This window comes from Cyprinodon tularosa, unplaced genomic scaffold (assembly GCF_016077235.1).
Source record: "Cyprinodon tularosa strain WSP-4 unplaced genomic scaffold, ASM1607723v1 ctg64, whole genome shotgun sequence".
In the NCBI taxonomy this organism is placed as follows: Eukaryota; Metazoa; Chordata; class Actinopteri; order Cyprinodontiformes; family Cyprinodontidae; genus Cyprinodon; species Cyprinodon tularosa.
In genome coordinates this window covers 878,028-893,262 of record NW_024039385.1, presented here as the reverse complement: position 1 = coordinate 893,262, position 15,235 = coordinate 878,028, and the positions used below count along the sequence as shown (strand labels likewise).

Sequence of the window (15,235 nt, the reverse complement as noted above, 5' to 3'; positions counted from 1 at the left end):
ACTATGGTCACCAACTTCTGATGGCTCTGGGACAGACAGGATGAAAGCTTAAAGGGCTAACAGAGAGGAACTTTGCAGCATCTGTCCAGGCTTCCGGGTTTCTGTTGATGTTGGCTTAAAATCAATCCCCTTCATCCAAAGATCTACTAATGATGGACGCAAATGAATCTCCTCTGGTAGAAAGTTGGTCTGACATTTATTGGGGCAGATGGCCGTTCAGGTGGAGCCTGATGCTGCTGAATTTTTGTTCCTTCCCACTGTCGCTATATGGATGCTCGGTATGAGGATCACTGCCTCAATGCAATCAGATGGTTTTCTTTAGATGGAAAAATTTAATCAATATGTTTGGATGATTTGATTTAACTAACTGTAAAGTGCCTTGAGCTGACATGTTGTGAGCCGTTTCTATAGAAACAAGCTGAACCAAAACTAAAGGAAGAGGAACGAGGAGCAGCTGAAGTCCAGCTTTCTAAGCTGAGATGCCTCCATAGAAAACACCTTAAGCCTTTATTTTCCTTCCTTCTCTTTTATACATCACACTTAAAACCTTGCTAGTAGCTACTGCATCATGCTTGCATTAATGTAAAGTGAGCAAATTTCCCAAGAAATGATCAAATAAAATTTGCATCTCTATATTTAACTAGACATACAAAGCAGCTCTGCCTTCTCTAGCTGCAAATAAAACACAGGAAGAACTCTTCCATCATGTCAACACGTCCAGCTCTGTTGTTTAACGCTTCACATTTTATTCCTGTTCTTTCTCCAGCTGAGGACCAACGGTTGTAATAGAGTCACTCCTGAAAGGAGCAGGAGGTGTTAATGAAATGATGCATGTTAGGGTAGAGTAATGCCTCCCCAGAGGAGGGGACGGCTGTGTTTCGGCCTCATAGGGCTCCATAATAATGCAAGCTAACCTGACAGAGACCCCTTGAATAATAATGATCAAGTATGATCAGCAGATCCTCAGGAAACACATGGCTCTGATCAATAGGAAACAAACAAAGGCTGAGATCAATAGGTCACTCATCCAGAATAGTTCTGCTCTGTTCAGCACATAGATCTGCAGAGAGCAGACGTTGCACGCCAAGATGTCATTTTTATAAACAGAAGAGTTTACTGACATTTAAAGCACAAGCGTGTTTAGTTTCTGGGTCTCGACAGCAGATCTTCACACCGCTGCTGGACCTCCCACCCCCATCACCCCCGCCTCCCCAATCAGAGGCTAAGCATCAGTGTTGGAGCAGACAGATGTGGTGCTTGGCAGCACAAAGCCATGCTGACATGGTCCATTGAAGCATTTGTCAGGGTCCTCTGGGAGCCCAAGCAGACCACTGACCACTGAACAAATGAAGACACACACACACACACACACACACACTCCCCCTGCTTCTGACTTGCACATCCTGAGCCTCATGGGATTCAAATGAAGGCGACAGAAGATCGACCCCGAGGCTCTTTGCTTTTCCTTTCTTTCATCTGGTCTCCTCTCAACTTCATCAGTGTCAACAGGACTCAAAGAATTCATTTTCATTGGGCGGACATTTTGATAAGCAAAAAAAAAAAAAATCAGGGCGGGACTCAGAAGGTGAGTGTTTAAAGTGTTTTAAACAATAAAGCAATCATTTGATTATTTGATTATCCAGAATTGGTTCACGTTTAAAATAAAAATAAGGAGCCTCGTGTTGTAGCTAAATAATTTCCTATACTGTCATATATATGTCATATATACAATATGAGGGGTAACAAACTAAATATATGGCGCTTTATTCCTGTTAACTGTATATTGACTAATGTTCCTCTACCTCTATACTTTGAAATTGTATTTCAAAATCTTTTGATATTGTAAACAATTTTCCATCCTAAGTTTAAAGCTATGAAAAAATCAAAATATCTATGCTTGTGTTTAGTGCAAAGGTTAATTAAAATAAACTTGCACTTTTTGAAAACGATGTACTCAAAATCCACCAAAACACACTAATGTGGATTTTGTCTAAACGCACAGCCATAGTTTCTGGTATCGAAGTCTCCAAAGGTTTTAAAACCTCAAACATTATTCACCACATCATTCCTACAGCTGAGATTCTTTTAATAAGAAGTAAGGGGAGATTATTTATAGGCAAGTGGCGCATAATTGGCCTACCCTTGCCCCTCCCTCGCCTGTTGCTGTGCTCTGTTTACCACCTGGTTGAACTAAAGCCTTTTCTGATTTTTTTCTTTTTTCCCCGTTTCCAGAAAAGATACATTCATCTAAGATGTATCCTCTAGTATTTTGTGGAATAACAGCTTTAAATTACTACAAAATCTAACATTTAATTTTCTATCTTCACTCATGTTGAGGTATTAAAATCTAAACCAAAGGTAAATATTAATTTATTTATTTTTTTTTTGCAAATGCTTGATTTTTGTTTCCACAAACAAGCACTTGGTGGATGTTACACATTTTTAACTAAAACACGTGTCAATATTACAGATAAAAGATTGTTTTATCTCTTATTATGCTGAATAAATCCTTTATTTCATTAGAATGACAGCCCCACCTCTCCTTGCTAGTATTAGCATTAGCCTTACAATATTTCCTTATCAGGTGTGGGGATAAATAAAACTACAGATCATGCTTTTACTGGCTGATTCTTACAGGCTTCACCAACTTTGTCCTGTAAATTAGGCTTTTAAAGAACTACATCACATAGAATAATTTTTGGATTTTCTGACAAAGGTTAAGACAAGCTCATTTATTTCAGCTGCACTTCGTATAAACCCAACATTTCCATAAACATAGATGGTTCCTTCAAATATTTCAAACTTTTCTCTGAAATTTAAAGTGTGCTTAATATTTCATTATTATTATTATTGTTTATTTTTGTCCAAACTCCTTTAGTATTTTTAAAGATGTCTCTAAGAATGTCTCAACTATTTTTCATTATAGTCTCATCATAAGAATTATGATTCTAGATTAACTTTTATTCTAGTTTCATTAAAATGAAAAGACGTCCTAAAAGTAAATCTGCTTTATGCATTTAGAGACGCTCCCTCTGCCTTCACACCAGGTTCTTAGTTTTGCTGCTTCTTTTTGAATATAAGCGGAGAAAAAACAAAGATTGATGACTGAATAGGAAAAAATTGTCTGACCTGATTCCTATATCTGGTGGTTCAACACCTGCAACTTATTCTATCCTCACTAAATAACATCTCAGCAGTCCTTATCCACAGCCATATTGCACACAACCACGCTGGAATAAAACTGAAAGCATGAGCATCTGATTTCATTTCTTGTAAGATCTAGTTTTACCTATTAACATGATTTGCTGTTTTCATGAATCCCTTTTCTAACCTTATGCTGACCTCTTAAAATTGAACAGTAATGATGATCAGATTAAAGCAAACAGAGCTTTGGTAGAAAAGTATCAGGATCTGCAGATATCCAAATTAAACTATCAGAACTGGATCGGAAATAAAAAATGTGGATCGGTGCGTCCTTAACGTTTACTCCAGGCTCTCATATTGGGAAAATATCCTGCTGAGACCGAGTCTATTAGCAGACCCGGTCATTTAAAAAAATAGCTGCTGCCAGAAGAGCCCAACAATGTCATTAAGAGGAGGTATTGATGTGGTCAGCTGCTGCTCAGTCATTAGAAAGCAGCATGTGGGTCTTTTAGTGGACATCTGAGGCTCAGCCACAGGACTGATAACGCTTTGACCTCCAGCTTCTAAAGCTCACATATGCACAAACACCCAGAAACATCTACAAACTGTTAAGCAGTCTGTACATGTATATGTTTTTATATAATCAAAACTACTGAACCTTTAATTTATTTAAAGACACAACTAACAGGGATTAAATCATTGTGACAGAAAACACACACAGCACTCAGACGGCTCTGCGGACGCAGCAGGACACGCCCTCCTTAGGGGACCGGCCCCGCTGTCCCCACCCTCCACAGCACAGAAATCTCCCACGAGACGGAGCATAAGCGAGAGCAAAGGAATCGGGGGCACCACGCCCCCACCCACACACCTCTAAAACCGGTCATTAGCGTCCCAAAGTGTCCACACAGAGACATAAAGAGAAACAGAGCTGTCCCCCCCATCTTTCCATCCTCCAACCCACAGCCCCCACTAACACCATGCAATTAGTGGCTCTCACTCATCTATCCTCTCCCTTTCTGTCTGTACATTAACATCTCCATGCTTTAGCTCTGTCATCGTCATCATATAGTCGTCTGACTGAGCGGCGGAGGATTACAGACGAGAGAAGACTGCAGACACACCCAAAAACACTGAGCAGCCAAACTTTATCTCTGACCCCTCCCTTCTTTTCTAATTATCTCACATTATTTCCTCCGTCTATCCATCATTCTCTCGCTTGTCATTCTATGACGGGCCCCCGGCGAAAGTCAAGCTGTAATTATGTTAACGTGCCCATGTGACTACTTCCTGTCTGGAAGAGCCTCATATCCTGCTCCCAGGGGCGTCTTTAGCTGGCAAGAAAAAAATTCTTTCGTCCCATACGTCAGCGAGGAAAACAGTTTCCCATGCTTGGCCGTGTCAACAACCAGCTCTGAGGCTTTTTGTGTGTGGAGTGAGAAACATCTCCACCTGATGAAACAATGTAAGGCAAGGCTTTTAGAAATCTCAAGTAATCTCAATTTTAGGTCTAAAATCTTCTTGAATTAAACACAAAGCTACTGTCAGTACATCAGACTGCACATACAAAACTGTTTTTAGTTAGTGTTTTATCAAATTAACAACTGCCCGTGTTCACAGATGGTGATATACATCTATAAATAAATAAACTAATTATTTATTAGCCTCTGATTTTACATTCTGACAGATTAAGACTGCAAAGTTTGATGCATTCTGATGCTGTGAATCTCTGCAGCTCCTCCAGAGTCACTGTGGGTCTCTCTGCCAGCCTGTCAGGTCAACATTCAGAATTAGGGCTGCAACCAACGATTATTTTGCTAATCGATTAATCTGTTGATTATTTTTTGGATTAATAATCTGATTATTTCTGTAAAGAAGATTTTTTTGCTAAATTAAACCAACTGAAAACAAATCTTTTCCACTTGAGCATTTCTGGATAAAGTATATTGCCAGTAAAAAAGATTTTTCATCCTAAATGCAAAATATTTACACTTTTTTTCCCACAATTTTGGTATAATTAGTGCTCTAAGTGTGTTGCTATGTAAGGTAAAGACGTGTTTTAGAGTCTCTAAACTCCAGTGAACGATTAATCCATTACCAAATTGGTTAAAGGTTAATTCAATAATCGATTAATTACAATTAATCCAATTAACTCTTTCAACCCTTTTCAGAACATTGTGAGAAACGTTCCTCTCCCTGACCCATCTGCTGGGTTCTCTGGTCTCCATCACGCTGTTTTTCCGTAATGTTCTCCAAAGCTCTGACAACAAACCAGCTGCATTTATATGCGGATTAAATCAGTAACAGGAGGGATTGGGTGATATTTCTAAAGGCAGCTGGTTGAACTGGTGACAGAGTAAAAAACCCTATTCAATAAATTGCTATAAAGCACTTGCATTATAACAATAATTGCTTTAAAGCACAATAAAGTTTGCTTTTGAGAGGGGATTGAACGCTTTAGCTTGCATGGATCTTCAATCTGACTCAACGCTCAGGTATTTTGACCATTTGTTCTCCTTTAATTCATCATTTCACCGATTTAACATCTTTTGCCGACAACTTTCCAGAATCCTGACATCCTGCCTCTCCTGAGGCTGCAGTGCCTCCCCACAGCTGCAGGATTAGCATAAATAAAGCAGGCATCCATCAATAGGAGTTACTGCTCAGTCAGCTTCTCCCTCCGCTGCCTCACCTGTGGACATAATGGAGCTGATGAACGGAGTCGATGGCCAGCACCATCTCAGCAAGGTAGAACTTGGCCATTTCTTCAGGCAGCCGGTCCTCAAACTTGCTCAGCAGAGTCAGCAGGTCGCCACCCACGTAGTAGTCCATGACCAGGTACTGGAGAGGCACAGAGTCAAATACAGGACGACATCAAGAAGGGAAAACAGAAAAATAAACATCTTTTCCACATTTCCGCAAACCTTCACCTAAAATAGCCCCTTTTTCTTTTGGGGTTTACCTAAAAATAAATGGCTGAACGGGACTGTGGTGTGCATTTCTAAAGCCTCGGTGAGGCATCCAGCGTTTGTTGTGAGAATGTGGGATATGGAATGACAAGCAGTTCTGGCATTTGAACTCAGGGTCATGCAGAGAGGACAAACTGTCAGGCTACAGGGAGAAGCAACGAATGCAGCCACCGTTTAAAGTGAGACAAAGTGCCTCAGGAACCGCTCCAAATATTTGCTTTGTATCAAACATAAACAAATCTAATCAGGCTTTCTATCATCTTTACTAGTTGATGTCGATTTGCACAGCAGAGGGAATCACTGGGATGAGCCGCATCTGGATCTCTACCACACATCCTGTAGGAGGCTGGAGCTCTAAAAACAACCTTAAAGGTGAAATAGCCAAACTGACTGGTTACCATGGAAACCCACGCACACAAACAGAGCTGTGTAGCATGACACAGCATATGAACACCAGTCACAAAGCAGGATATGCAATGTGACAGACATCACCCACATTAATCTGATGAGCAACCCCGATGCTCACCAGATTAAAAGCATAACTCATGCAATCTGGGTTGATCCATTTAGCTAGAAAATCATTAAAACTTTTAGCCATATTATTTAAGTGGCGCTGCAGAGGAAGAAGTTTTCTAGATTACCAAATTATTGTCGTCCTGGAAGGCATAGTGCAGGGTGGTGATCCACTGGCTGTCTCCGTTCACCAAGACGTCTCGCTCCTCTCGAAAACACGCCGTCTGAGGGAAAAAGATCAAACTCCGGTCAGTCAGTTTTTTTAGTTTAATTTGAGATTAGCGAGGCTGAAGGTCAGAAATCAGTCAATATTTATTTTATTCATCCTGAAATCTATGCAGCTATATCGCAGTAGTTTAAAATATCACACATTGATACATTTCAAGCTTTTATTTATGATAATTACAAGTCGAACATTATTTTAGCGGATTGAAAAACTTCTTCAAACCAATAAAACTGGAAGGAAAATGTATAGTTAAAAAAAAAGTCCACCAGAAAACACAGCCACCAAACACCAATGCACCAAGGAAACAGAGTTTGGCCAGAACCAGAGATGACGCCTGGGGTCAGAAAAAAAAAAAGCAGCAGACTGATGCCAACTCCTTTTTCTAACCATAGATCTGTCTGGCTGCTTTATCGGGAAATCAAAGTCCCAGAGTTTCAAGGAAGAGCGAAGAGGTTTTGAGTCCAGTGAGAAGAACCATTCTGGTTCTGGACTACTGGGTTCCATCTAGTCAACAGGCAGCAAACCAGTCCACCAGGAACATTTACAGCCATTCATGCTTCCTTCTGACAAACATTACAGAGATGATGTTATTTAACGACAAGACCTGGTACTGACCCACACTGTCAAATGGACCTGAAGCTTTCCCATTGGATTCAGCTAACCAGTCTGACCTGAACCCCACAGAGAAACACTTCAACACCCACCTAATTTGAAGTAATCCTCGCCTATTTTGCATACCCAAATGGAAAAGCAAAATATCTGAGGAATTGTAAGCCCACATTACAGGCATGATACATCATTGAAAGGTAACACCTTTTAGTTTCAGAATTGTGTGACTAAAACACAGCCCAGGCTGCATCAGTTCAATCATGACTCAAAGTTCTTCTTGAAAACAATAGGTCATTTTGGAACAGCTGTAATAAAGACATGTTTGGGAATAGGCATGTCTCATTGTTTTGCAATCGTTCTACATCATGTCAACCACAAATGCAAGAAAATTCCAGACCTCTAGCTACAACAGTTCCAGAGCTGTGGGGCTTTGAACTTTTGGTGTCACCAGCTTCACCAAACCTCTCCAATTGTGCCAAATTGTGCCGCAAATGCTTCTACCCAACTGTTTGACCCATAGAATAACACTGAAGCATTTTGATGGCCACAAAACATTTATGCAGGGAAGTATTTTCCACTTTTTTTCCCCAGAATCAGTGTATATAACAATGTATAGACAGTCAGTGTAACAACAGTGTATTTCACTCTTACGCAAGCCAGTAACAAAGCTCCTCTTTATCCAAACCATCCATGTCTACCCTGGTTTGAAACCTTATTTCATTTGCTACAAAGCCAAACAGATCATGTGGTCTTAACCAATAACAGCAGGACTCTATGAGGCGTAATATCACTCTACTCGGTGTGTCATTTGCTAACAGGTAAGAAACACTTGTGAGACTTCATCGGCCATCCCTGACTCAAATCGAGTCATATAAAGATGCGGACACTTTTGTCTTGTAGGTAAGAAGACGATGTAAAGAAACAAACCAAACACTGCAGCCTAACATTTCAGGAAGTCAGCCTTATTAACAAGATGCTAAGCATTAGCTATGACCAGCTAATTTTTCTGAAGTGAAAAAAACTGACTTTATGTGGTGATTTTCTCATCATGGAATATCTTTAATATGAATATTCTGGATTACTTTTAATCTGTGGACCCTTATGTACGAATGGAATATAAACAATTGAAGATTCTTCTGGACGCCTTCAAAGGAATGTTGTTGTAGCTGCTTTGTAATGTTTCCATTTTCTATATCTGTGTTAATTGTGCTTTGGTGCTCGCTGTGTCCATAAAATGAACTTGGTGCTTGGATTGTGGAGAATCTAAGCTGTCTAACATGTCTATATTGGTAAAAATGTTACCTTTGTACTGAGCTGTTAGTTGTAAGCCATATAAAAACAGTCGCCGGCGATAGGTTGATTTTAAGAGGTTATTAAATGAACTGATTCAATTGAATTTAAAGATTTTATAGCCTTAAAAAGTAATAAAATGAGGAGAGTTCTAGAACATCCCTCTGGGTGTGATGAATCCAAAAGTATATATCTCCGCCTGCATTTGCTGGAACATCTAAAGATCGTGGAGCGTTTAGGCTTTTTACCATGTGACGTATGAGTCATTCTATTCAGGGACCCAGAAGAACCACAAAAATGTGAGAATGTCAGGAAGAAGCTGATGAGAACAACATGCAGCGGCGGCTCAGGCTGCGACACGTTCTGCCATCCATCAACTGCTGTTTGATTAAAAAACTGCTAAACGGAGGATGTGGGTTCTACTGACACAGGGCCCTTTCTTCTTCTTTTTTAATCCATCATTTTCCATAAAATTTATCCATAATTAGCACAACGGCCTGCTATGCATAAGCAATGTTAAGGTGCTACTAACCTCTGCTCGCTTCAGCATTTCCCACTTGTTCAGGATCTTCATGGCGAAAACCTTGTCTGTGTTTTTCACTTTTACCACCGCCACCTGGGAAAAGAAAGGAGACGTGTACTTTCAGGACGACTGGCTTTAAGAACACATTATTTAGAATAATTTGATGTCATCCTGCAGAGGAAAGGAGCTGAAGCTGAAAACAGGAGCTGCAGAAACAGTTGCAGATCATCACATTTGAAAGGTTGAAATAAACAAGCGACATCAGTGCCTGAACTTGGGGAAAAGCTTTATGAAGTATTAAATAGTAATACTTCATAGTTCAAAGTTAAGGCTTATATAAACATTTTAACTCTAGATTGAAATCTGAAAAGAAACCCTTAGAAGAACATTTCTAGTGTTGGTCATGCTATGAAATGATAGATTCCCAGATTATGATGAGAAGCAGCCCGAATGAGAGTCGGCTTATTGGGGTTGGACTGTACCCTCTGTTAGAGTCAGCTGATCATCTGATCAGGACGCCTTCTTTGGAGGCTTCCAGGCCCCTCCCACTGAGATGAGGCATCAGGGCTGTCCCAGACCACCCTGGAGGGACAATAACCCTTCATATAATCCCCCCAGAATAAGCTGCAGACAGGGACGCCTGGGTTACCCGGTTCTCTCCTGGATGATATTTATGGTTTTAACCTCAAAGAGTCACAGAAATATCTCTGCACCTGTCAGTGGATCTCAGCTACCTGCTGGAGGCGGTCAGGTCATATGTGAAGGATAATCCTGTTATGCTTCCCTTTGGACCAATCCGGTCATTTATGGATTCTTCTTGTGTTTTCAGAAAGCTCCAGCTAACATGATCTAAGCTAAACTATGAGAGATCAGTGGACCAGTTACTCATAAGGAGTATTTCCTATATGCTTATCAATACATGTACTCCTCCCAAAACATTAACCATGACACAGACCATAAGGAGTGTCTATAAAGAGCAGCAGCTCAATAAAAGCAGACCAGGAGCAGCGCAGCTAAAACTCCACTTCAGTTTGTAAAGGATCCAGATACTGAGGCTGTCAGGCTGCCATGATCATTTTCACACTGAAGGAGCTTTTCCACATGCCCTCTGATTCAGGAACATTAGAACGGGCAGTCTGGATCATAGTGAAGTTACAATGAGAGTTAATGCAGTGTGAATCGAACCCCAGACCTGAAGTAAGACGATGGACGCTTCTAATAGGACATCTAAGGGTTTTTAATCAAAAATGAAGATTATTAATTTAGAAACCTGTTTCATTCCCATAATAAACACCCGCCTGCTGCAGAACATGAGGCGCTTTCTAAAGCAGACAATAAAATCATATATCCTGGAATATTTAGAGGAACAATTATCTCTATTAAAAGGTAAAAAGGAACCTCTGAACCCTACTGCACCTCAGGGAGATTTACCATACATAGATATCTAAGATAATCCTGTAATGTGTTAATCTTTATGAAAGATGTGTGATGAATTAGGACACTGATTTCCTAACCTTTTCTAAAAAGAGTCATAAATATTTTAAATAGGTTGTAATGAACTTGAAGAGCAGGCCGCAGATCTTCCGAGCAATGTTTCCTTTTATAGCGGCTTTTGTCGCTGATGCCTGAAGATCAACTGTGTTGTAACAACCCACATCGCCATCCCACCAACATTAACAACTGCCAGCTTTCCCTGGCTGCTAATTGCTAAACATAGCCCTGAAAAACTTGCTCAGCTCCAGCTTTACAGTTTGCCAAAAAAGGAGCTGTAGAAGCTGCAGCGACAAACCGCTGAGAGCAGACAGTCAGCGTAGGATTCACCATAGATCTTCAACACAGCACTGAACCACTCTTTCCAAAACATTAGATTCTAAAGTTTCGATGTAAAAATGCTTAAAGAATTTTTGACAAACAGAAGGAGGAAGAGGGGAAACAAACGGAGCAGCTCTGTGAAACAGAGGGTCTGCGTTCTATTAAATTAACCAGGGGAATGCTGCTAATGCAATACAATGATAACATTCCTGCAGTGTTTGGATTTCCCCCCGGTGATCTCTCACTACAGAGGAGGAATGAGGGAGGAGGACACAAGGAAAGGGGAGTGAAATGATCTTGGAGATGTTTTTGTTCTCTCCTCGACCTCCATTATTCCCCTCTTCTATTCCAATATTCAGCTCGGTTAAAAACGACAACCATGAGAGAAAAAAAATATTCAGCTCTAAATGATCTGAGGTATTCATTAAATGCTATAAATAAGGAATAACTACTATACAGTTTAAAAGTAAATGGCAAACCATCCACTGACCAATCAGCTAAGATCCACAATAAAAGGTCTCATCCTCTGACCTTTGAAACTTTTTTTTTCTCCACATTGTTTGCTAAACATAGTTTGTTGCAATCTTTCCCTCTCTTCCTCCCTTTAACTAAAAAGGTCAACAACATAAGAAATCTAAACACATTTTCCCCATTAAATCAAAACATTTCCAAACTATTTTTTTGCATAATTTTACCTGTTGAGGACGAGTCCTGACTAATTACTCCTAAAACACCTTTAACCCTTTATAGGCCAATCAGGGAAATCCTTTGAAAATCAACATTGAAAGCCAATAGTATTATTGGAATCCAGAATAAGACCTTATTACTTTTGTAACATTAAAAATGTATGGATATTTTGATAGCAAAAATTTATGTCAATGTAATAACAAGAAACGTCAACTCGCCTTTTTATATTAAGAAAAATAACAAAAATGCTTCTATAAGAAATTCATTAAAAAAACACTGTGAAAAACAAATTATTTTTTTCTTTTGGTCTAACATAACCTTAAAGGCATTAATGCTGATACTGGCACTTACATTTTTTTATTTATAAACCTTAATATAATTGTTAACTAGGCATATTAACTTTTTAACTTTACTTTTTAAGTTTTCAATTAACTTTTTGCCTTTTTTTCTTGACTTGTTAACTTTCAAGGGCTAATCTAACTGGTCAAATGCCACACTAAGATGTGCAGCTATGTAGCAGTATCTTTGCTGAATGGCTGGATATAGATATTGTGCTTCTAGACCTCATTGAGGGACGGGGGGACTCCATTTGTAAGGGGGATGCAAGTAATCAAAAACGCCAACTTGCCCTATAAGGGGTTAAGAAGTCGGACTGTTAGAAAACTGGGTCTTAAGTAATATGTGGAAATATACATTTTATTTTGTTGAACTCAAATAATTGACCTGAAGTATTATTTTTACCATGAGGGCCTAAATAAGGAAATGACATCACACATAAAATGCATCTCCTTTTTTAAACATCCCATCTGTACTGGGATCAATGTTCTGCTCGACACCGCTCATTATTTCTGACATTGCGTCTCGTTAAAAAGAAGTTCAGCCAGTTGCAAATATAAGATGCTAAAGAGTTTTCGTTTTCAACTCTGCACATTTTTAAACTTGGCTTGACAGTAATGTTTTCTCTTTTGTGTGGATTGCATAGAAATATTTTATATAGTTTATAATGTGGTGGAAACCTGGAGCAAGAAAGGAAACAAAAGGAGGTTTGATCTCTGAATTCGAGATGAGTGAAGACGATTCTGTCGCAGTAAAGCTTGATTGATGCTCTACATGTCCGCATTACCAAATTGCACACACCTCCATGGGGCATCCATGTGGACAGAATACCTGCACTGTAAACCTAGGAAAACTACATGGACAGATCCTGGAGAACAGTTGCTACTATTGGAAATCATATTGTGATTTAGATGATAACTATCACCACTATCAAAAGATTGTGGGGAAAACTCCAGGAAAGAAATGACTGTTGCTTTTGGATGGCATGAAGGGCAACATTCTCATACGATTGGCTAAAGAATCAGGAAGTAAACACAGGCTACACTCACACCGAAGCAGTACCCCATCATTCATCTGAGACACTGTTGATGGTAGGGCTGCAACTAACGATTATTTACCAAATCGATTCATCTGTTTGATTACTTTTTCAATGAATCCATTAATAAGATTAATAGCTAAAGTTTCCTTAAAGATTTTATTTGCAAAAACCAGGTGAAACTAAAACGTTTCCACTTGTCGTTCTAAATAATGCAAATTGACAGATGTAAGAGTTTTATCTTATAAGCAAAAATTCTCTTTTTAAACAATTTTTTTTTACAATTGCTGCTCTCGGTGGGTCGCTTTGTCAACTAAAGGCATGTTTTACAGTATCTATACTCGAGTTAACGATAAATCGATGACGAGTATTTCAATAATTGATTAATCAGGATTAATCCACTTTCAGCCCTAGTTGATGGAGAGGAACAGTTGTTTATAGGGAATGTTTCTTCCATCTTCATTTCTTACTTATTGTTCCTCTAATTATATTGTTAAAGGAATAGTACACCCAAAACATGATTAGCCTTCATTTTCTACTCACCCCCATGCTGAACAACACTCTGGAGTACTTTTTTGATATCTCAAATGCATCTGGAGATCTGGGAGGCTTCTTGCTGTCTGCTGACATTCAAATAATGGAGGTCTATGGTGACCGAGACAGAAAGGTCCATAAAAGTCCACAAAAAACGTGTCAATATTCCTCCATACTGCTCGTCCAATGTATTCCAAGTGTCCTGAGTGGGTAGCATCCAGAATTTACTCGAAACAAAGTCATTTAGAATGTTTTTAGAGCATAAACAGTAGTGTATAGGATTTCCTGAAAGCGCGCACGTGCGCGATCCCGACGCTACGGAAGCCGGCAGACCAAACCAGCGCATTCAGCTCGGCAAAGAACTCATGCTCTTCCTCAACACTGAAGTCCTCAGACATTTTTCTTTCGTTGTTTCTTTCTTTGCACAGGTAAACGGCACATTTCTTCTTCTACGCTTGCATTATTGGAAGAGCAGACGCTGAATGCGCACTTTCATCTGGTTTGGTCTGCCGGCTTCCGTAGCGTCGTGATCGCGCATGTGCGCGATTTCAGGAAATCCTATACACTACTGTTTATGCTCTAAAAACATTCTAAATGACTTCGTTTCGAGTAAATTCTGGATGCTACCCACACAGGATCTCCAGATGCATTTGAGATATCAAAAAAGTACTCCAGAGTGTTGTCCAGCATGGGGGTGAGTAGAAAATGAAGGCTAATCATGTTTTGGGTGTACTATTCCTTTAATAACAGTTCTAAAATTAAGGCAAGGCAAATGTATTTGTATTGCGCAATTCATTACAAAGACAATGCAAAGTGCTTTACATGATTAAAATATAGGAAAATAAATAACAGAATCAAAGCAAGTAGGGAAAAAAAGTAAACCAGAGTCTGCAAAAAAGACAGATTGGAATTAAATTAGTCAGAAAATCTCTTATTAAAGTATCGCAGCTGAAGGCTCCTGACCAAGACCTTCACATGCCAGCCCTGTTTGAACTAAATAAAGAGTTAAGAAATATTTTCTGCAGCATAATGCTAGTTGCAGACATATCCACATGCACTACTTGCTTATCAGTGTTTTAATTAGATCCAAACTGTAGAGAATCAGAGGACTACTTTAAATACTTTACTTTAAATCTCATTATCAACCCAATAATGACTAAATCAGCTCCAGTAAAATGTCTGACATGTTTTAGTGGGACACTCATTTTATGCAAGACTTCAGGCTAAGAATTCAATACTTGTCCCTTCAGCATTCCTCTTCCTTGACATCATTACCTGAAACCCAATGACACATGCATTTTTTCATCCATCATGTGAAAAAACACTGCAGCCTTTTTCATGGTCCAGGAAGTGAACAATAAGGGTTCAGGAGAATCTCTTCCAGACACCTGGGAAAATATGGCCGCCTTAAAAAAAAAAACAGACTTTGTGACGTCCTCTGTCACCTGTAACCAACACTGAGGACATTCTGAGCATTTGCAGAATATTTATTAGCAGAAAACTCAGTCAACAAAGGAGAAGGCTGGTTTCTGAGCTTATGCACAATAATTGTTTCC

At 39.4% G+C, this 15,235-nt stretch overlaps 1 protein-coding gene across 5 annotated transcripts in view; it reads right to left on the bottom strand.

Annotated features, from left to right (window-relative positions):
• Positions 1 to 15,235, bottom strand: part of cdc42bpab (CDC42 binding protein kinase alpha (DMPK-like) b) — an 81,520-nt gene that overhangs the window by 28,689 nt on the left and 37,596 nt on the right. For all 5 annotated transcript variants that reach the window (XM_038308529.1, XM_038308528.1, XM_038308530.1 and 2 more), the window contains exons 3-5: positions 9,284 to 9,367; positions 6,755 to 6,850; positions 5,837 to 5,985 (exon numbers count right to left, since the gene is read on the bottom strand). In XM_038308529.1, the coding sequence (XP_038164457.1) occupies positions 5,837 to 5,985; positions 6,755 to 6,850; positions 9,284 to 9,367 (329 nt within the window). The remainder of the gene's footprint in view (positions 1 to 5,836; positions 5,986 to 6,754; positions 6,851 to 9,283; positions 9,368 to 15,235) is intronic.